Source organism: Mesocricetus auratus, unplaced genomic scaffold, assembly GCF_017639785.1.
Source record: "Mesocricetus auratus isolate SY011 unplaced genomic scaffold, BCM_Maur_2.0 Super-Scaffold_100008, whole genome shotgun sequence".
Taxonomy (NCBI): Eukaryota; Metazoa; Chordata; class Mammalia; order Rodentia; family Cricetidae; genus Mesocricetus; species Mesocricetus auratus.
The window spans coordinates 88224114-88247920 of NW_024429192.1; the positions used below are offsets into that span (position 1 = coordinate 88224114).

General features: G+C 47.0%; 1 protein-coding gene across 1 annotated transcript in view; it reads left to right on the forward strand.

Annotated features, from left to right (window-relative positions):
* The first annotated feature begins 1091 nt into the window (after positions 1-1091).
* Kl (klotho) overlaps positions 1092-23807 on the forward strand; it is a 35138-nt gene continuing 12422 nt past the window's right edge. The window contains exon 1 of the mRNA XM_005083162.4: positions 1092-1916. Coding sequence (XP_005083219.1) covers positions 1092-1916 — 825 coding nt within the window. The remainder of the gene's footprint in view (positions 1917-23807) is intronic.

The following is a 23807-nucleotide window of genomic DNA, read 5'->3' on the forward strand; positions in this document are numbered from 1 at the left end:
TGGGAATGTTTGGGCTAACTTTCCCTCCACAGTGAGTGTCCGTGGTGGGGACAGAGGTCTCCCATCCAGCATTCTTGCATGGAGACCCCACTTGCTAAGTCGGGGCTGGAAGCTAAAATATGAATAGTCATAAGAAAGACGACAACGGATAATAAATGGGAATCTGTGTTGTGGCAGTTGAATTCCGAGTCGTTTGGGGTTTTTCTTTCTTTCAGCAAACAACCCATCCACCGCTACAAATTCACCAGAGAATTCGGAGGTATCTAATTAAGAAACACTGAGGATTTAAAGGGTTAAAGGATAACGGGATGGGGGGGGGGAGAGGAGGGGAGAGGACTTGATAGAAGGGGAGGGGAGAGGAAGGGAAACAGAAACCCTAGGCAACCAATAAATCTAAGACCCACTGTGTGTTCTTGAAGGCTTCCCAGGTTGGAATCTGAGGCAGGGCCAACTCCTGCCTTTCCGGACGGCATGAGGGACTCCCTCATCAGATGGGAACTGCCAGAACTTTCTCAGACCCGGCAAAGTTCCAACACGAATTCCCCACCCGGTCTTCCCGCTACATTCACACACTGGCAAAGCTCTCCAGGGATGTCATCTGGAAGCTCTCCCTGGGTAGAAAGCTCAAGATGGGAGAAATGGGAAAGCAGGTGTTTTACCCGGTGACTCCAAACGTCGTGTAAAGTTGGGCAGCTGCCTCTGTCCTCCATGAACACTAGTCCCAGGAAGGCGAAGGGAGTGGGTGTGGGGATTGGGTGACGTGGGAACATGTCGAAGATGGAGGATTTGGGATTGTAGGATGTGACCTGCACGATGTGGGATGCGCTGCTTCCCGAGCTGGGCGCAGCAGGTGCTTGTTCTCCGACGACCCGAAGACACCAACAGTGCTCTCTCCAGCACCCTGGTTGCCTGAGCCCCTGTCCCGCCCCCCTCCCCCGCCTGGTACTAGGCCGGCGGGGGGTTGGGGGGCGGCGCCTACTCTGGGTAATCATTGTCCGCCCGGCGGCGGGAGCGGGGTGGGCACCGCAGGGGGCGGGCGGCGGGGCGCCTGCATAAAGGGGCGCGGCGCGGTGCCCTCCCGGCTCCACAGCATGCCAGCCCGCGCCCCTCCTCGCTGCTTGCCGCGGCTGCTGCTGCTCCGTCTGCTGTCGCTGCATCTGTTGCTGCTCGCCCTGCGCGCCCGCTGCCTGCGCGCTGAGCCGGGTCAGGGCGCTCAGACCTGGGCTCGCTTCGCGCGCCCTCCTTCTCCCGAGGCCGCTGGCCTCCTCCACGACACTTTCCCCGACGGCTTCCTCTGGGCGGTGGGCAGCGCCGCCTACCAGACCGAGGGTGGCTGGCGACAGCACGGTAAAGGTGCGTCCATCTGGGACACGTTCACCCATCACCCCCCGGTCTCCCTGAGCGACTCCGCGACCGCTGTGGCACCGTCGGGTGCCCCGTGGCCTCCTCTGCCTTCCACTGGAGATGTGGCCAGCGACAGTTACAACAACGTCTACCGCGACACGGAGGGGCTGAGAGAGCTGGGGGTCACTCACTACCGCTTTTCCATCTCGTGGGCACGGGTGCTTCCCAATGGCACCGCGGGCACCCCTAACCGCGAGGGGCTGCGCTACTACCGGCGACTGCTGGAGCGGCTGCGGGAGCTGGGCGTGCAGCCGGTGGTCACCCTGTACCACTGGGACCTGCCGCAGCGCCTGCAGGACGCCTATGGCGGCTGGGCCAATCGCGCTCTGGCTGACCACTTCAGGGATTATGCCGAGCTCTGCTTTCGCCACTTCGGTGGCCAGGTCAAGTACTGGATCACCATTGACAACCCGTACGTGGTGGCCTGGCACGGGTACGCCACTGGGCGCCTGGCCCCAGGCGTGCGGGGCAGCTCCAGGCTCGGGTACTTGGTTGCGCACAACCTACTTCTGGTGAGTGCGAGGGGCCAGGCAGGGGGCCACCTTGGGGGACAGAGGGCCTTAGAAGTGCCAGGGTCACTTCCAGGAAACCGCACTTGAACCCCATTGCAAGGTCACCCAGCACTTAAAACTCGCGGAGGGGACACCCCTCAGCAGCTCCGGGGATTCCCCATTGAAATGAAGTTAGAAACTGGAGGGAAATCCCACGGTCCCCACGCGCCTAGAAAAGGGTCCCTAGAAAAGAACACAGGACTCTCCAGTGAGGAAAGAAGCCAGCGCCTTTCCCTGGGCGTTACGAAGTTCCTAGAAGTAAGGGCCGGAAGATTTGTTAGAAGTAGCTTCAGGGACGGAATAAAGAGGGTGAGTGACAGCAACACCTTTGTCCTCAAGCTGTAGACAGTAATTGCACCCTCCAAGAACTTCGTGTTAATCCAGTAAAACTCGTCTTGCTAGTGGCACAAGGTTACCTTGCATCTAGTGCAAAGGTGTCAAAACTTCATTCCTGAGCTGTTTGGGCTTAAGCTGTGTTTAGAGGTTCATTCAGAGGCAGGGTTGGCTTGCCTCCACCATCAGTAATTAGTCATCGGATTGAAGACCCAGACACAGTACAAGATGGGCATAAAAACACAGAACCGACTACAGCTTGCTTGTGGCTTCACCAACATCTTAGTTTCCACAATGCTATCTCTAGTTGAAGGGATTCCTCACTGATGAGGCAGTTGCCAGGTTTAGCCACTGGTTCTGAATACCTTGAAGATAAAGACTAATTCTAAACATGCTTTAAGCAAGCAGCACTTTAGCCTAAACTACGGTGCCAGGCCTGTTCTAAACACTTCAATTAAAGTCTTAGACAGCTGAGGCAGAACAGCGCTGGCCTATTGAATTGACTCCATGCTGTGGGGCTGCAGGTCATGTGATATTGTCTAAATGACATTGTCTGCCAGCTTCACAAAATCTGGGTTTGCTTGTGGTCTAGGTTTCGTGTTAGATGTGTATCTTTTTATACTGGCACCTTTATAATAGTGATTCCTAAGTGTTGTCAATCTGCCCATCTTTTAAGGGAACCAACAAGTTCTGAACCAGATCAGCTCAGTGGACAGATTGGCCTAGAAAAACAATCGCAGGAGTGCGGGTGAGGACAATGGGGGCCAACAGGATCCTACAAGCTTTTGAAGAAAAAAACAAACAAATTATTAGTTCCCACCGATTAGGGTCCAGCTTAAGGCTCACTCCTTAGAATTTAAATCATGCAAATTCTAGTTTTTAGAGTGCATATACTGAATAAACACCATGTCTGTGGAAGTGGGCTTGCTATTCTGGTGACTAATGGTCATTTATAACACGAAGGATGGCATGAGCTCTCCCTCCTGCTCCCTGCCAGTCCTGTGCTTAACTTTGCAGTTGTATTTTTGAGGAATTACACAAAATGCTGTCAAACACTAACTGCCCTTTGCAGAAGTGCAGTGGACTTTGTAGTCATGAGAAATTAGTAACTGGCAGGCAGGGCTCATTTTTGCTGATGTCATACATGAAACCCCAGCTACTGTAAAATATTAATTGTATTTCTTTAATTCCTATTTAGAAGTGAGGGGTCACCCATCAATGCCATTGTGTAAGATTGTTTTATTGAGCTTTGGGTGCTGTTTCTCGGTGATAGTGTGATGGGGGAGGGGTTACTTTATCTGAAAAAGTCAAAATGAGCAGATTTTGGTAATGGGAACTTTTGGTTTAGACACTGATGGATTTGGGAAGAGTTAGGGGCTCCTGAACCCTTGGAGTATTGATTTGCATTTCAGAGTGGAATGCTGGGAAGGGATACAGTGAGCCAACATCTCTCCCCTGTGCTTCTACTAATCTACAGGTGGGCTTTGGAGACTAGGCCGGGGCTGGGGGGGGGGTATGGAACCTTTCCATTAATCTACAGGCCAGCTTTGGAGACTGGGACCAGGGATGGAATCCACCTCATGGGGATTCGAGAATCACTCTCTGAGGACTTGGAGAGCCCGAGTCTGGGCAAACTTCCCGCAAGTTTGGAAGCCCTGCTCACAGTGGAGGTCTGGGTAAATTCTTTGGTAGCTTCCTGGTGTGAACTTGAACCTTGGCCCTGGGGTGGGGTGGAATGAAGGAAGGTGCTCCTTGCCGAGCATGGAACTGGCTGCTTTGCTCATCTGAGATCTACAACATGTTATGCCTTCCTCCTCTGTCTGCAGGCAAACATCTCAGTCTTCACAGCTTGTGAGATAAGGTTCTTGATACCCCTGCCCCTCCCCCCCTAAAGTTTGTAGCTGGGGAGTCTATCCTGAGTGTGCCTCTGAGATTTTGTCGCCTATGGATTTCTGAGAGATCTGGAACCAAGTTGAAGGTACATTGGCTCTACCCTCCTCATTCAGAGGGGATTTCTTGCATGTCCTGGTATCAAAGCTCACATCTTGGCTGGTCCACCACATCCTAAACTGTTGCTCTTAGTTTCTTTTATTTTTATTTTTAAATTTAAATTTAAATTAGAAACAAGGTTGCTTCACATGTCAATTCCAGGTCCCTCTCCCTTTCTCTCCCCAGACTCCACACCAGCAAGGCTCTTAGTTTCTTAACTCAATTCCTAAGCTCAGTTTTCAGATTCCCACGTCTCATGGTTTCTGTTGCTGTGATGAAACACATAATCAATAGTAACTTGGGGAGGTGTTTTTTCAGCTTATAGCTTGTTGTCCACCATCCAGGGAAGTCAGGGCAGGAACATGAGGGAGGAGCTCATGCAGAGGCCATGGAGGGGTGCTGATTACTGGCTTATTCCTCGTGGCTTGCTCAACCTGCTCTCTGATAACACCCAAGACAACCAGCCCAGGGACAGAACCACCTATGGTGGGCTGGACCCTCTTATATCAATCACCAAATAAGAAAATGCCCACAGGCTTGCCTATAACCCGATCTTACAGAGGCATTTTCTCAATGGGGATTCCTCCTTTTAGATGACTCTAGCTCATGCCAAGTTGGCATAAAACCAGCCAGCACACCCACTTTCTTCTGTGTCTTTTCTTGATAACTGGACATTCCTTTAGTCTCTGATGTGTCTGAAAAGGGTGGAAGACCCCCCCCCGCAATCCCGAACAGCCAGATTCAGTCTCTAGGTGGTACTTCTCTGAGCACCTAACTCTGACAGTCTTGTCCACTTAGCTAGTAGTAAAGGCAGGTCACAAACAACATGCCCAAGACCAAACTCACACTTTTCCATCTGTCTTAGTTAGGGTTTCTATTGCTATGAAGAGACACCATGACCCAGGTACTCTTGTAGAGGAAACATTTAATTGGGGTGGCTTACAGTTCAGAGGTTCAGTCCATTGTCACAGTGAGGAGCATGGCAACATGCAGGCAGACATGATGCTGCAGCTGAGAGTCCTATATTTTGCAGGCCACAGGAAGTTGAGCTGGGACACTAGGTGGTATCCCAAGCATAGGAAACCTCAAACCCCGTCCCACAGTGACATAGTTCCTCCAGCAAGGCCACACCCATTCCAACAAAGTCACACTTCCTAATAATGCCACTTCCTATGAGATTATAGGGAGCCTGTTACATTCAAACTACCACACCACCTGTGTTGTGGTCCTCTACTCTTTCAATTGGTCAGGCCCCAGTCTAACTCTCCCCTCCCTCCCTCCCTCCCTCCCTCCCTCCCTCCCTCCCTCCCTCTCTCCTTCCTTCCCTCCTTCCTGTTATGTCTCACTGGGATTGAACCTAGAGCCTTGAACTTGCTGGACAAGCTCTGTACCACTGAGCTATATCTATGATATGATTGGGGTTCAGGCTACCCTTGGATTTTGCCTCAGTAATGCCCTGGCTTAATCCTCTGCTCCTTGCCATGTGGCCTGATGGGTGTATTCTGAAGGAGTATCATTGTGTGACGGGCACAAACCTCTGCTTGCTGGAATCCTACCTACTCCCTGAGAACCACGCTTTTGACCTCACCCTGGAGCATCGTTCCTCCCTTCCATGGAATTCCATGATACTCTGGTGCCTCTTAGCATAGTCTCTATGTTTAACCCACTTTTCCCCTCCCCCAGTTTCTTAAGCAAGAAACTCTTGTTCCCTTCTTCTGCTTCTTTCTTAAATGTCAACCTGGGGCTGGAGTGATGGCTTTGTAGGCGAGAGTGCTCACTGCTCTTGCAGGGGGCCAGGATTCAGTTCCTAGTATCCACAGGGAAGCTCACAATGGTGGTAACTCCAGTTCTAGATGACCCAAAGACCTCTTATGGCTCCTGCATGCCCGTGATGCACATGAATTAGTAAGGTCACACACAAATAAATGAAAAACAAATCTTAAACAAAAAACAATCTAATTTGTTCTTGGTGGGCACTGGAGCTGCATCCCAGCTATTCAATGGCTTGGCTTTGTATTTATAACTTTACTCTTGGGGAAGCTATTCCTTGTGTCAGTCTGTCTATCTACCTAGCCCAATCATAACCTATCCTGACCAAGCTCACATTTTTCCATCTGTCTTAGTTAGGGTTTCTATTGTTATGAAGAGACACCTCTTGTAGAGGAAACATTTAACTGGGGTGAAATCTGGCACTCAGAGTGAAGTGTTAAGGGTCATGGCTGTATGGTTCCATTGTAACCACTTCCAGTTGGAAGCTGTCAGAAGTCTCCCTACTCCATGATGAAGACGAGTGAGTGGGGAAGTCTGTATTAACTTGAGTGAGCACTGGAGAAAACTTTGTCATCTAGTTGAATGCTCATCCCCCTAGTTAGTAATGTGCCATGCATTCAAATGACACACAGTGTGTACTTTCAAGCCACACTTCGGGAATTTCCCTCTTACTAAAATGCCTTTGGAAGTACGAACTGGGTTGAAGGTTAGTATATTTTATAGGACATGGCTGAATTCAGTGTGCAGTTCATTAGAAACAGTTGAACTGCCTCTTAAGGCATCTGACTTGCATCTCTGTGCATACCTGATTGAACACAATGTTCTCTGGAGGTTAAAGTCAAGTCCAAGAAAAAGAACGAGGGAAGTAATTTCAAGTCATACTAATGTTCTTAAAACGTTGTTCAATTGCGTGACTGTGTCGATGGCTGAGGGGTGAGAGCACACACTGCTCTTGCAGATGATCAGTCACAGTTTGATTCCCAGGACCCACACTGGGTGACTCACAACCACTTCCAAGTCCAGCCCCGGAGGATCCATCACCTCTGGCCTCCCCAGGCATGGATGATAACCCCCACTCCCACATACACATAATTAAAAAGTAGCAAAAGCAAGTCGTTACATTGTCAGTTGCTCTGAGGTGGAAAGAGAAAATGTGACTGCTAAATACTTAAATGATGTCAGAGTCCGTTTTCTGGGCACAGTCACCTTAGCCGAACTGTAGCCAACTGAACTGTAGTCAGCCCTGGCATCTGTACACTCAAGACATAAGTTAATAAGTTGTTTTTAAAAATGCCATTGTTCTGCACCACTGTTGGTCATAATTCATTTGTGGGCTAGGTGCTTTACCTCCCCGCATGCTATTTCTGAAGCATCTAGGTGAGGGGTGGGAATCGAATGCATGCCTGCTCCCGGGAGGCGGGGTCAAGAGCAGGAGTCACAGTGCCCACAGCTATTGCATGCTCTGAGATCCGCACCCTCTGCAGAAAAAGCCCCAGGAGCTATACTTACAACACACACTGAGGTGGGCACACCGTGTGCTTTTGGTGTGCTCCTGTGCTGTGTGGAGTGCTTTCGGTGTGACGTTCGTTATTGCTGTATCTTGGGATGCATTCTTACTCAACAACTTGTGAGTCAGAACAGACAGGCAGAAAGACCTTTCTCATACTTGTGACTCTTCAAGGTGACAATCTGAATGTAATACTTCTATTTTTTTAAGATTTATTTACTTTCTTTTATGTGTATGAGTGTGTTTTACCTGCATGTATGTATGTGATCACATGCATGTCTGGCGCCCTCAGAGGTTAGAAGAGGGCATCTGTCAAATTTATTTCCAGGTCAATAAGTGCCTTTTTAGTTGCTAAATAGAATGGTAGAGTATGGAAGGGACTGGGAAATCCACATCAGAGTTCCTCCCAGGATGATTCCTCTGGGGTCCTCTAACTTCTGCCAGACTCAATGTCATGTCTCTACCTCTCAAGTTGTCCCTGGGTTTCATCTTTTGTTTTGAATTGAAACCTGCTATTACAGAGCTCAGTCTCTGGTTGTCTCTTTACCTTCCTAAATCTCAAAGGATGAAATAAACCGTGTTTGCATAGGGCAGCTGCCATGGGTGGAATACTTGTCTCCCTCCAATACTCGGGCTGAGTATTAATTGCTGTTGTAGTAGGTGGAGCCTGCTTGTTGGTGAGTAGCGCCTTTGCAGGTGGGGTGGATGGTGCACTTTGAGGCTGATCTGTTGCAAAAGAGAACTTGGCCTCCGCTTGCTGTCTCTCCTGAGCATGGTGTTTTGCCAGAAGGTGCCCTCTGTCCCATGATACATTGGGAGGGCTGCATGCAGATCCTTGATCTTGGCCTTCTTAGACTTCTGAACTGTGAGTAGTAGTGTTTCTCTAAAACATTATCTAGGCTATGATACTGTTATAGCAATGGAAAATGGACAGAGGCAACAACTTTCTAAATATTTAAGAGGCCAGTGTGTGCTTCCTAAGTGTTTCCCCTGTGTGCTAAATAGTCTGCTTCAAGATGCTGGGACCCTGACACTTAGGGACCTTGTCTCAGAGCTCATAGTGCAGCAGGTGTGGGGTTGAATCCCAAGAGCACAAATGGAAACTTTGGATGGGACTCTCTCTCTCTCTCTCTCTCTCTCTCTCTCTCTCTGTCTCTCTGTCTTCCCCCTCTCTCTTGACCCCCTCTCTACTCTCAACTCTCTGTCTTCTGATCTCCCTCTCTCTTTCTCCTCTCTCTGTCTCCTGACCCCACCCCCTCCTTCTCCTGATCTTTCAGCATGAGATGGAGGCAAAGGCATGGGAAAGTAGACAAAAAGGCAGTCTGCACTGTCTGGCTCTACCCCTGCTCATAGTTCTTCACGAGCGGAGGTGATGGATGAGTGAGATGGGGCATGGAATCAGAACATGACCTGCAGAGACACGGATGCCTGGTGCCAATGTGCATTTATAGCTCCTTCTGTAGGCGTGTGGCTCTTTCTGTAGGGTGGTGTGTCCACAGCCTCAGTGGGCAAGAGGCCCTTGTAGAGTCTATGGGACTCTGTCCCCATCCTTGGTTCCTTTGAATCCCAACTGCAGGCCCTCTCCCTCCAACCCTTCCCCCACTCACTGTCCCAAGTTCTCCGGTTGAGGACCAGGTCACTCTAAATCTCTATTTCTCGCCCTAAGGCACTTCCCAAAACTCAGGTGCCTTCCCACAGATGGCCTGGTGCCATAGAGATAACCCATCGCTTACGTCACTTCTCAGCGTCTCCGGCTAACAACCTCTGCCCCACGGCCAATGCCGCATTGCCCTATTTAAGCCTGTACAGAATCCTCATTAAACGCAGCTTGAACAGCTGTGTTGTCTTGCTGTCACCTTCTCTGTCTCTTGTCCCGTCATTCCAGGTTCCCGTGGGCTCGACCCCTGCTGTGCCCTGCTGGTCAGGGCATTCTCCCACAATGCTGTGTGCTTCTCTCCACACCAGGATGCCTTGCTGGCCAGGAGGTGGGGGTAGGAGGGAGCGACCTTCTAGTCTGTGCTCAGATGTGCTCTTCCTGAAGTCAAAGGCCAGCATGGCTCTTTCTTACTGTTTGACATGCACGGAAGACCCCTGGCCTCCCATTGTATGTGACATGGGATCTTTGGGGGTGCAGTTAAATGGGGGGACTTTGCACCTCTTGCTGAATAGGGTCATGCGTCCCAGCCTGTATTACCTGATATAGGACAACAGGCTCCTTTTGCTTCTACTTTGCCCTTGACTCTGGGAGGCGCTGGGCGCAGTATGACAGGGCTTTAAAGTGACAGAGAGGGACAAAGGAAGACTCCTGTCTTACCTCACTTACAGATTAATAGGCAGGGGCAGGAGGTAACTACCATCAGGCAGTCACACTAGGATACTCGAAGGCCTTAGAAGAAATAAGTACTGGTAATAGTGGGGGCACCAAGCCAATTTTGAAGGGTGGGAGAGTAGAGCAGTGGTTAGGGAAAACCATACAGGGGAGATCAAGGGCTGCCAGCCTATCTTTGTGGAGACTGCTTTGGGCTTTCTGGGCCAGGCAGAATCTATCGGGTGGGAATTACTCTATAGAAATGAGAAAAGCCCCAAGCAGTGTGTCTGGTGGGCACAGCTGGGCTCGCATAATGCTTTTTGTATGGAAATAGCTGTCCTGTCCTGATAGCTGACCTGTCCTGTGTTGGATGAGGTGTGCCAGACACACCAAGTAGGCAGCACTTAGTGGAGGTCTGTGAGGCAGCCCCTCACAGTCTGGGTGAGTAGGCCAAAGGTGACAGCTCATTCAAGACTCGGTATATGGAAGGCATGGATGGGAAAGGACCAGAAGCTGGAGGGATGGAGCCTGGGCATCTTCAAGGTTTGCCACATTTGCTATGCAGAGCACAGTTTTCTGTTCCTGTCATTTCGGCCGCCACCCCACTGAGGCTTGGATTAGTCTGTAGTCAGCTAAAATCCTCTCAGGCACTTCGCTCCCCATGCATTGCTGTTAAGCCAGACTGTGCCCGTCATCACCTGTGGGAATTTATCTTTGCATTTGCAGTCTTACTAGATGCCATTGAGACACAGCTTCCCATGGGTGGAAAGTTTTTTTTTTTAATTGAAAATGATAGAAATGTAGGAACATCTCTGGATAAGCATAAGGAATAGAGTTACATGAATTTGGTGGAATATTCTTAACTGGCCGTTGAGACACTGACATTTGATTAGAATGCCACCCGTGGTCTACTGTGAGAAGGAAAGAGTTGGCTCTGATATGACGTCTCTGCTTCAGAAATGTGTGTGAATAACCCTGCCCCATTCGCAGTTCTCTGACGGGGGTGTCCTTTTTATTCCCAGGAACCCCACCTGGCATGCAGATCCAAGAACAGAGTAGGTTTTTCCATTTGCTCCCTCCAAATATTATACTGCCCACCAGTGCTGGAGGTCCATGTCTTACTGCAGTGTCTGCATTAACAGCCCAGACATTTTCTGTCTGTCATTTGGGAACAGCCAATGAGAACCATGACCATAGCAAAGATGCAGTGGTGCCCCCAATGAGATAGCAGCTGGTGCCATCGGCCAAGTGTGCTCCTTATGGCAGGAGGGCCAGGTGACATATTTTCATGGCTACCACAAAGACCAGTGAACAATGCCATCCCAATGAAAAATATTTCCAGCCGGGCAGTGGTGGTGCACGCCTTTAATCCTAGCACTTGGGGCAGAGGCAGGTGGATCTCTGTGAGTTCGAGGCCAGCCTGGTTTACAGAGCAAGTTCCAGGACTGCTAGGGCTACACAGAGAAACTCTGTCTCAAAAAGCCAATAAATAGATAAACAACAAACAACAAATGAATAATAAATAAATACTATTTGCAACCTAGAACTTGCCTATACTATCAACTATTCATGAGGTTAAAATATGGAAATTCTCAGATAGCCAACATCTCAAAAATAACAACAAAAACACAAAAACCACCACCACCACCACCAAAAATCTCTTCCATGAACCCTTTCTCAGGAAGCTTCTAGAGCAGTGGTTCTCAACCTCTGGTTCTCAACCCCCCCACAGGGATCACATATCAGATATTTACATTATGGTTCATACAGTAGCAAACTAACAGTGATGAAGTAGCAATGAAAATAATTTTATGGTTGAGGGGGTCACACCACAACGTGAGGAACTACATTAAAGGGTCGTAGAATCAGGGAGGTTGAGAACCCCTGCTCTAGAGAATAGCTTCCACATAAAATCAAGAAACAAAAGGAAGAAAATACGGTATGCACAGACCATGTTTAAGCCTAGAATGGAATGAGGGAGTACTGGCCAGAAGACAAGCTATGTTGCAGACATAAAGGAACCAGAGCAGAAAGGAGGAAGACCCCTGAAGTGTGTCTCCAGGCTGATGTGAGCCAATGGGAGTCTGTGCTGGAAGGATGATGGGGAGGGTGAGGTCAATGAGCCACAAGCACAAAGAAAATGAAAAAGCTATGTGATTACTAACTTCAGAGAAAACCAAACTAAGGGAAATGGACTTCATTGTCTTATCGCTCACCTGTGACTAATATTTACAAAGGTGGAACAAGACTGCACTGGATGTTAGTGAAACCAAAACTTGCAAGGCTGACTTGTCAGTGTAAGAGGGCCAAACTGTTAGTGTCCATAAAACAGGAAGCCGGTGGATACTGTCTGCTATAAGAGACTATGAACAGTGTAAATTAAAAAATAGAAAATCATGATTGCACAGTGATTTTTTTCCTCTGTGAAGGAGAGAGAGGGAGAAATGGAGTGATGAGGACAGGGGACTGTAATTTTTCATCTAGATTTCTCAGAATTATATTGACTTTTTCAAAGATTTATTTTTATTTTATGTCTATGTGTGTTTGCTTATATGTCTGCATATGCATGCACCATGTGCTTGCAGTGCCTACCAAAGTCAAAAGAGGGTGTTGAGTTCCCCTGGACCTGGAGTTACAGACACTTGTGAGATGCCATGTTTGTAGGCAGATTTTTTTTCTGTCCAGCCAGCCAGCTCCCAAATAGCCACACAGAGACTAATTATTAATTATGAAAACTGGGATGACAGCTGTAGTGCACATCATGCTCATTCTGCATCTCCTCTCTCCTTCCCATTGTCTTCTCTGCCTGAAAAATCCTGCCTAGCTATAGGCTGTTTAGCTTTTTATTAAACCAATCAGAATGATACATCTTCATAGTGTACAAAAAGATTATTCCACAACATATGTGGTGCCGGGAATTGAACTGAAGTCCTCTGTAAGAGCTGCCAGTGCTCTTCACTGCTGAGCCATCTCTCCAGCCCCAATTTTTGTCTTTTTAAATCACAGACATATATTACTGCCACAAAAATGAAAAGGAAATAGGTATTTTTTGATCGTCACTTTTAAAAATTAATTTGCCTAGTCATAACATTCCAGCCCATAGAGCTCATTTTGAGTCAAGCTTTGGAACATTTCTCTGTTTTCAGGATAGTGTCTTGTGAGTTTTCATGTCTGATTACAAACAGCAAAAGAGAAATATAGCTATGAGTACATCCTGAGGGACAGTATGAGCCACCTTTTCAAGTAGAACCTTCCCATTAGTGTTTCACATTTCTCTCAGTCTTTGTCATTAAGAAGGAACCATCACACTTTTGTTTACCACTGAATGCTTTCAAAACATTGCTCTTTAAACAGAAACTGTTCTATGTTGTATCTTTCCTGCTTTTATCCTTTTTAACCCCAAGTATGTCACACAAAGGCTTATCAAGTATAAAGTTACGACATAACAGAGATTTAACTATCACGTTGCTAGAGGAGCACTACAATACTATCAAATTATTTGAGGCTAATTTGCCAGACTTATTTTATTAATTTGTGCCATCTTTTCTTTGGCACCAATGCATTCTCTTTAACTATCACATTGCATTTTGCTCATGGGTCTATTACTATGAGATCTATATTTGCTTCCTTTTAAAATTAAGACATTCAGGGCTGGAGAGATGGCTCAGGGGTTAAGAAGGTTGCTCTTACAGAGGACCTGAGAGGATCCACATGGCAGCTCACAAATATGGTTGATTCCAGTTCCCCAGGGATCTGATGCCACCGTTTGGCTTCCTCAGACACTGCATTACGTGGTGCGTGCGTGCGTGCGCGCGCGCGCGCGCGCGCGCGCGCACACAGGCACGCACACACGCACACAGGCACATACTCATACACATAAAATTAGAATAAACTAAAAGGAAGAATGTCATCCTTTAAGTGTTCAGTGTTTTGTGATCCTTCAGGGTGTCTGATGGATGCTGTATGACCCAATGCCAGTTCTGTGAGGCCACTCTTGGAGTTGGTGGCTTTGGAATGGATGTAGACTCCTACAGACTTGCTGTCTTTGGTGCCTAGGGACCACATCAAAAGGAGGCAGGCCCATAGGAACAAACTAGGTCACAGAACCCAAATGCTGCATTCTTTTTCTTTCTTCTCATGCTTAAAATGTCCCCTTTGTGCCAGGGAAGGACAGAGGAAGCAGCTGTCCTGCTGCTGTCCCCTGCCCTCGAGACAGCAGGTCATACACTGCACCCAACATGGCATCCCTTCTGCAGCAGGTTCCCCACTCAGCCTTTTAGCCACCCCAGGGGTCCTGCCGTTGTGTTTGGGGGTCTTGTTCTCTCCTCTCTTCTTGAAACGGTCTCCCTGCCTCACCGGGCTTCTCTAGTCACAGAAACAGAAACCTTGGTGCAGAGAGGCACTTAGTAAAGACAACCCGTGCAGCATCAAAGAAATTAGGAAACCAGGAGATAATAGAAAGCGGATTTGTTTACACTTTGGCCCAAACAGAGACAGGAAGATGCTTACCTTTCTCCTCCTCTTTTCTGTAGGAGCATTACAATTTCATAGAAAAGGTGGGGGGTGGGGAAGATCCAGAAATACGCATATGTTAATGAAGTAGTCAAATCTGTGAAATCTCTCAGGGGAAGACACGTTCCTCCTCTAGCTGGCACCAGGCTTCACCTTCCTTCTCCCAGGGTTGAATTCCCGGAGCCGGGATTTATTGCTTTGAGGTCCATTGTTTTAATAGCCCAGTTGGGCGCAAGCGCGCAAGGGAGTCGCAAGAGTGGCTCTCTTTAGAACATCCTCTCTTGTCAGAGGATCAACTCTATAACCTTAATTTGTGCTCATATTCTCCACCAGATATACCCTGACCTCCTAGTGGCTCAGCCAAATAGGAAGTGAAGGAAATAACTTGGGGTGGGGGCTTCTGGGAGGCCAGGCAACATGCCACACACAGGTGCTGCTGGTAAAACTCATCACAAAGATTTATGGACTTGCTGTCTCAGCTTCTGAATAGAAGACTCAGCCCCACCCACTTTTAAAAAAGAAAACAAACAAACCCCATGTGGGATGACAATGGTTCCAGAAAATACAATCTGAGGGTTCTTGGGACACCTCCCACCCCCTCCCCACGCCGCTGCCGACACCACCATTAGAAGCCACTTCTTTGTTTCACTGTGAAGCCAAGAGGCTTCTGTGCTGCTGTAAAAACCACCAAATAAATGTTTGAAAATGAATCTGGGCAAAGTCCAGGAAGGACATCAGCAGCTTTTTCTTTGAATGATCAAAGTCATCTTTGGGAATTATTTCGGATCACAAAGGCAGGTTGAAAGGAACACTGTTCCTGGGTCCAGACACAGGCAGAAGGGTTGCCTGTGTTGGGGGCTGAGGCTCAGAGTGTAGTGACCAGCATCCCCGTTTTAGCAGCCATGACAGGCTAACATGTGCTTGCATGACCTTGCCGTTCCTGTCCTGGTCACTAGGTGATCAGATGCAAGGAACCAATCAGAAGTTAGCTGGTGGGCCTGTGCTTTACAGACAGTTCACAACAGTGACATTCATAGCATAGCAACCGCCCTGGGAGGGCCTATAGGTCATAACCAGTTGACTAATCAATACAGGGCAGGTCATCCAAACTTAAAAGCACACCAATCCTGAGACTGTTTCATACCCCTAGACACTCCCCTTATGCTGCCCTTTAAGATTCCTGCCTCGAGGTTGCTCGGGGTCTTTCTCCAGCTATCTGCCATGGTGGTGGGGTGAAGGGCCCAAGCTAATGGGTTTAGCTCGTTAAATAACTTTAATAAAAGACTCTTTGCTTTGGCATAGAAATAGGCCTCTTGGTGATTTGGGGGTTCAGAATTTGGGGACAACAAGAGAAGCAAGATTGCTGGTCAGTCTTGTTGTCTGATTCACTCTGCTACTTGCCATGGGGGAGGGAATTTAAAGTCCCATTATCTCATAGAAAATGGAGCACAATGGAGAGGCTGCTGGTAGGGTATGTGTGGAGTCTTCCCTGCAGGGATGTAAATAAAGAGGTTAGCAACAGAAGGAAGATAAACAGCCCCCTCCCAAAAAAATCAAACTAAACCACACATTTCTGAAAAACCAGCTTCCCTCTTTGTCACACCAGGTCTTTGTGTTCCTCCTCCGCACCCTCCCCCTCCCCTTCCTAGCCTTCCTCCCCTCCTCTTCCTCTTCCTCCCCCTCCTTTCTTCTTCTTCTTACTTTTCTTTCTCTTCTCCTTTCCTCTCCTCTTTCTCCTCTCCTCTTTCTCCTCTTCTTCCTCCCCTCCTCGTCTTCCTTTTCCTCTTCCTCCTTGGAGCACCTGTTGCATTCTAATGTTCTCTACAATTCACATTTTCAGTGTTTGTTGATGCCTGCTCCTCTTGCTTGGAGAACACACAAGGCCCCAGAAGCAATGCCACTGCCATTGTCTGCACTGCATGCTCATGTTTCTCTGATCCTCTCTACTTCAGTGGTCAGAGTCATCAAGGCCATGTTTGGGTAACTTCAAAACATGTGGCCTGAGTAACATTCCACCACACATAGGCAAACGGGAAGAGGGTGGGAGGGCAGATGGATTGCTTTTTCCTAATCACAAATCCATAAAGCACACCACATTTGTCTGTAATCTTTCCCCGTCTATTGACAGAGAAATGCATCCACCTGTCATCCCCCCCCCCCCCCGTGCAGCTGAGGTGTTCTTGCCTGTAAGTGGACGTGAGTTATTTAAGAAGCAAGAGAGCCTTTGGTCTGATCACCAGGAAAGGACAGGGAGAGTGGGGCTGCCTGGGTGATTGAGGCAAAGCAGGAGAACCTGGTGAGAAAGGCTAGCAGGTAGAGAGTAGAGGTGACAGTTATGTGAGAAAACACTTACCTCAGTGTTGCTGAAGTGTCGTGGTCCAGTCTGTATTGGCCCCATGCTCCAGGGGCCATCTATTCTAGACTGATATCTTTGAGGCTTCAATCAGAAACAGCTGAACAGCCCTGGGTCTGACCCTGGGTGGAGGAGTGTGGACACAGGGTAGGCTAACTACCAAGTGGCATTGAAGATGAAACAGAGACATCTGATCATAACAGGAGGGCTCTCAGTAAATAGTGAAGGCCATGGTTTATTGTAGCATCATCTTAAGTAACCACCCAAAGGTGGGGGTAATGGCAGAAGGCATCTATTATCATGTATAAAGGGCTCATAGGACATATTTCCTTTAATCCTCAAGATACTCCTAAGTAGCACCCCACACCAGCTGTCTTACTAGCCCTCAGGGTGGGTGTAGACTTGCCCTGGCCCAAGTATTTTGTTATACAGAATAGGAGCCGTCTCCTATCGAGGCCAGGCATCTGGCGGTAATCAGCCAATATCTAAAAGACAATAGAAGGCCTGAGCTCTTAGAACTCTGTGGCTGGGTAGAACATATTTCCAGGATATTATGTGGGCCCCCACACTGAAGCAAAGCTGTTTGATGAGGGTGTTCCAGAATGACACGGGCGATCATCGTGATAGATGGACATGTGAGAGCTTGTTTGACAGATGGACTGCCGGTAGCCTTTGCTGACCTTGAGATGGTGCTTATCTCAGAGCTCACAGTCTTGTCTCTGTTCTTCATCTAACCATGTGCCTCCCTCCCTGTTCCTGCATGGTTCACTGCTATTAGAAAAATAAAGGTACAAACCAGAATATTGGCATTCCTCCATGTCTCCAGTAATGACAGTGGGCTTGCCATCTAACCCAGTGACAATTCTGGCCATGAGCTGGAATATTTTATTAACAATATAACACCAGTGATTTGGGTGTGGTTTATTTTAAGTTATTTATTTTTATGTATGGGGGTCTTGCCTGCTTGTATGTCTGTGCATCATATGCAGTCAGTACCTAAGGAGATCAGAAGAGGGTCCCGTACCCTCTGGGACAGGAGTTACAGATGGTTGTGAGCCAGCATTTGGGTGCTGGGACCAGAACCCAAGTCCTCCACAAGAGTGGCTTGACTACGGAGTCACCAATTCAGGTCCTAGAAGGATTTTTGTAGAATATGATTTAGTATTAAGTAGAATGATATAGCAAATGTTATCAAGATAAATACTGAGGCACAAACCTTAGTCCAAGATTTACTGATGTTTGCCTAATGTGAGTTATGAAATTTCCTTTCCTTCCTTGGCTGTCCTGGAACTCTCCATGTAGACCAGGCTGGCCTTGAAATCACAGAGATCCTCCTGCCTCTGCCTCCCAAGTGCTGGAATTAAAGGTGTGTGCCACTATACCTGGCTTCCTTTAAAGAATTTTGAAGCAAGTGAAAAAGACTTTTTACGTACCCCACTTAGAAAAACCAAGACAAGATGATCACAAGTGACAAAATTCCAAAGCTACAACTTGATCTAAAAACCTACCCTGGCTTTCATTTTGGTGCATTGCTAGAGCATGCCAATTTGAGAACTACAAGTAAATATGTAAATCTATGCAAATATATGCATTTGATGAACCTGGACTGGGATCAGCTGGAGGAAAAGATGGGCTTTGTGAGGATGCGGAACTGAGAAGGAGCTTCAAGGACCTGACTGCAGGATGTTACTTCCATGTGTCAGTAGTATAAAACACCATTTTCCTCTTAGAAACAGACACACATACCCACATACATTTAGGCACACACAGGCACACCCACACGCGTGCACACTGCTCCTTAGTAACTGCTGTGGAAATGCCCAGTGGAATGAGACACGTGGAACAGAGCCCTGATCATCCCAGACAATCACACCCTGCATCAGGAGGTGAAGCTAGACGATGCTTGCAGGAGCCTAACCTGCCTCCCAAGTAATGGTGGATGGTGGGTGTGGGAGCAATGTTCTTTTCCATCCTGTGCTCGGAGCCACCTCTCGGAACTCCTACAGCTGTCACCTTCATCAGGACTGTAGTATTGTCTATATTTTTTGGGGAAAAAAGTCATCCCTGCCTCCACTCCAGCTGCTCACATTTTTTTCTGCAGCAGGTGATTTGAGCATTGAGACTGTGTTCATGCTCTCAGAATTTCAGCTCACCTCTTGGTGCTCCTGTCAAATCCACATCACTTCACATTAAGGATTTTCCATGCCAGCTGTGGTGGCACACACCTTTCATCCCAGTGCTTGGGAGACGGGGCAGGCTGATCGCTGTGGGTTTCAGACCAGCCTGGTCTACAGAGTTCCAGGTCAGCCAGGGCTACACAGTGAGAGCCTGTGTCCAGAAAACAAAACCAACATATATATATATATATATGCAAGCAAACACCTTCTCATATTCTGCTCTCACAGTCTCTACTGTGAACTTATTTTCTAAAAGCCATGAACTATTAATCTTTTACGCTAGCTCTGTGGGGAGCATTATTTTCACAGCACACTGAGCTTGTTCTTAGATCTGGGCCTTCAATCTGTAGTTTCTGATAATGATATTTTACAGAAGATGTTGTAAAGATTTTTTTGCTCCCAACAGGTCTACCCTAAAAGGTGGCGGAGGCTTGAAAAAAGAGCCAGTTGTTTGACTTAAGCACTATGGTCTTATGTTTCCTTTGGAGAGGCCCAGGTGATTTGGTGAAATAAAACCCAATCAAAAAGAACTATTCAATCAATGAGATCACTTGATAGACAAGAAACAGGAATCACTAGAGCAGTGGTTCTCAACCTTCCTAACACTGAGAACATTTGACACAGTTCCTCCTGTTGTGGTGACCCCCAAGCCATAAAACTGTTTCATCCATACTCCATAGCTGCAATTTTGCTACTGTTATGAGTCATAATGTATGTGTCTGATACACAGGATATCTGATATGCCACCCCCATGGGGATGGCAACCCACAGGTTGAGAACTCCTGCCCTGGCCCTTAATACCTTAGGAATTCTGAGAACAAATTAAGCATCTCTAACTATGATTTTTTTTTCGGACATTGGAAGGTTAAAATGCATGCAACTGTTGTGTTTTCACATTTGTGACAGTTAGGGATAACTGAAAGGTGCAGAAAGAGGAGATCAGTGGATCAATAATTGCTGAATGGCAAGGATTTAATTAGTCAAACGATCCAAGGCTTCTAGCTACCGAGGAATTGAAAACAGCTAAATAATCAGGATAGATGAGTGCCAGTGTAGAGAAACAGAGCAGTGGGTAATTTGCAGTGGAAATTCTCTAAGCTTGGAAATCCAGGGCTTTAAGATTTTTTTCTCATGTGATGAGCAATATGTACTCATTACATAACAGTCAGAAAACTCAGAGAACTAGAACAGCATTAGAAATATCCATGTTCCTCTAGGAGAGACAATAGATATTAATCATGTCCTTGGTACAAATCCTTGAAAATGCTGTACTAGTTGTTTTTTTGTCACCTTGACATGTTAGACGGAACATCAACTGATAACATAGCCCCCATAAGACTGGCCCGTAGGCCACAGTCAGCAGTGTTCCCCTGGGTTGTATAACGAGGTAGACAGAACAAGCCAGGGGGCAAGCCAGTAAGCAATATCCCTCTATGGTCTCTGCTTCAGTTCCCCATGTGGGGGAAAAAAGGTCACAGTTTGTTCTCTTGTAATCTTAGCACTGAAGAGCCAGAGAGAGGCTGGCTCCCGGCAGGGTCACAGGCCCAGCCACCCTAGCATAGTTGGTGGGTTCAGTCCAATGACAGACACTGTCTTGAAAAACAAGATAGAAAGCCCCTGAGGAATGATACCGGAGGTATACACACACACACACACCCCACATATACTATATACACACACCACACATACCCCATACACACCACACACACCCCATACACACCACACACATACCGCACATACTACACACATATATCACACACACCAAACACACACACTACATCCCCACACACAACACACACATACACACATACCAAATACACATAAACATGTACACACATATCCCCCACTCCCACAACATATACACACACACACACACACACACCACACACACACTACACATACCAAACACACACACATACATACCACACAAACCACACACACCTCACACATACCACACACACACACACATACACACACACGTCCTCAGTAAAGGCAAGGCAAGTCATCCTAGATGCCATGATTCTGTTCTGTTTGTCTACCTGATTGTCAGGTTTGGCACTATGCATCTTTTAAGGAACTCTGTGTGGAGACAGCTGGCTGTTTTGTGGATGGAAAATATTGAAGGTTATTTTGGGGAAATCATTAGATGAGTGTTTTGTGGGAGACTGATTGAAATTCTGTTGAGGAACTGCAGTTTATAATCCACAGAATTGTGCTGATACAAATAAGAGGATAATTTGGTCTATAAACATGGGCATTAGTCCAGTCAGCAAGCTTGTGTAACTCACTCAACATAGCAGTGACCTTGAGAAACTCCTCAAATGTGTCATTGTTCTTAAAGCTGAGGTAAGGATGACAAAAAGGAAAGTCAAAAGGAAAGAAAACAAAACCAAAACCAAAAAACATCCCTATTTTCCCTTACAATGTTTCAACCATTTTTCTTCTTAAGAAGCTCCCTCTGGGAACTTACATCACCTCTCTAGGATGTAGAGTGGTACTCAAGGATAAGTGAATTATTTTCTATTTACGGGATGTACTTCAGTTCTTTCATTGTTGGTCTCAGTTAATTTAATTAAGATTTTAAATTAATTTTCACAGGATTAAATTAATCTTCTGAGAATTATTCCCTTTTAATTTTTAGTTTTAAATCTAAGGACTAGTCAGGACAAAGTGACCCATTGAGTATGGTCCCGAGATGTGTTAGAATGAGTGCTAATATCACCTGTACTTTTTTACTTTCAGCTTCAGCTGCCCAGCTTTCTGCCAGGCATCCTCCTTGAGACAGTGGTTCTATGACTGGAAGTTAATCTGATCTCCTTGATTTGGGGCACCCTTTGTTGTCTGTGATTCCTTTCCTCGCTTACTTCCTACACGTAGCATCAGCAAGCTACACCGATTCCATTATCAGTGATAACCTAAGTCTGGCCACTTGTCACTATCTACTCCTCCAGCATCATATTTCACCTGGGCTAATGGTCCAAAGTGCCATCATCTTTTGCCTTGCACCATCATTATTGCAATAGCTGTCTAACTGGTCTGTTGGGTCCCCTGCTTCCTTCCCATTCTCCACCTCATACCCAGTCATCTTTCAAAAATCATACACCAAGTGACACTGAGACCATAGTCAAAGGATAAATGCATGGGGCTCACTAAGTGACAGTCACAATGGAAACCATCTATGTTAAGACTTCGTAAGCCTCACTCCAAGTGACTGAGATAAGAAGTCTTTCAGAACCTGGATTTTGCGACATTTTCACATACACAATGAAATGTCTTGCGGTGGGACCCAAGTTAACAGAGATTCCTTTATGTGTTGTGTGCAGAAGCTAGTATGGTCAGTCTTTACAGGGCATCTGACTCTTGAAAGAGAACCCTGACAGGAGGGCTGATGGGCCTTTTCACCTGTGGTGGTTGGATTGGGTTTCAAGGAATGTTGAGCTTTGGAGTATTTCAGAGTTAGGGTTTTGTGGGCTAGGCATATTCAACCAGTATCAACTTATTTAATCCTCAGAAGAATGGGGATGGGAGATGTCATTGCTATCCCTATTTTATATTTTTGGTTGTAAGACTAGCCTTTGATGACTGAGCCATCTCTTCAGCCCGCTATCCCTACTTTAAATACAAGAGAGAAGCAGAGCTGGTACCTGAGTCTGTCTGTGTTGACAAGGCATGGAAGAGTGCGGAATTAGAACAATCTGAGTCCATTTCCTTAGATGACTAGTGAACTCTGCCTGGGTGCCCTGCTGTCATCCTGACCCTTGCAGTACGTAAAGTCCCTCACTTTTTTTTTTTTTGGCTGGGTCTCTCCTCAAACGATGCCCTGCCAGCCCTTCTGGTCTAACGGCATGCCTCCCTACCCTGCCACCTGCTAACCCTCCTCTGTCCATCTCCTCCATGGGATACAAGCTCCATGAGAAGACACTTCTTTGAACCTCTCAGCAAAGTGCAGAGTGTGATTATTTGTTGCACACACATGAGTCTTGCTTGACTCTTGTAATTAGAAACAAAATAACTGATTTTAAAAAAATGTAATGAATTATCCCTGTAGCTGCAGAGTTGAATTTATGTTCAGAGGAAACTGGTGTTTCTTGTCACATAAATCCTGGATAATTTACAACTGTGAGTATCTTTATGACTAGTAATATACTCACAATCTCTTTCCCTATAAATCTTTAATATTTTACTGCACAATTTGATGAGTTTTGGCAACTCCACGTGTGAAGGATAATCTTGTTTGTCAACTTAATACCCCTTGGAAGAGGAACCTCAGCTGGGGGACTGCCTCCATCAGATTGGCCTGTGGGCACATCTGTGTGGCATTTCTTCTTTGGTGCATGGCAGACAGACCATCTCTGGGCAGGAAGGCCTGAGCTCTATCAAAAATCTAGCTGAGCAAGCCGGAAACTTCCTCTGGGGTCTCTGCTTCAGTTTCTGCCTGCAGGCTCTTGCTTTGTTTTCCCTCAGTAATGGGCCTGAGAATCAAATAAACCTACTGCAGCTGAGAAGGCAACCAGGACACTGTTCATCTGGGCGATAGACCCCTCTACAGAGATACAGAACCTTCCCATTGTTATATAAAACTTCCTGTGACTCCTCACTGGTCCTCACCTTCCACGGGCAACCATGGTTCTGCTTCCTGTCCCTAGACGATAATCTGGAGGTTTACAAAGGAATCACACAACAGTATAAGTGTCCTCTGTGTCCTGACTCTTTTGTTCTAGGTAGCATCTTTTAGATCAGTCTCGATTGCTGCATAAAAGGGTGGTTCATTTTCTTCTTTGGTGTTTTTTGTTTGTCTCCCAGATTAAACCTAGGGCCTTTTATGAGCTAGTAAGCACTCTACCCTTGAGATATCCTCAGTGTGCCTGCCTGCCCTGGCTCCCTGGCTCCCTCCCCCCCCCCC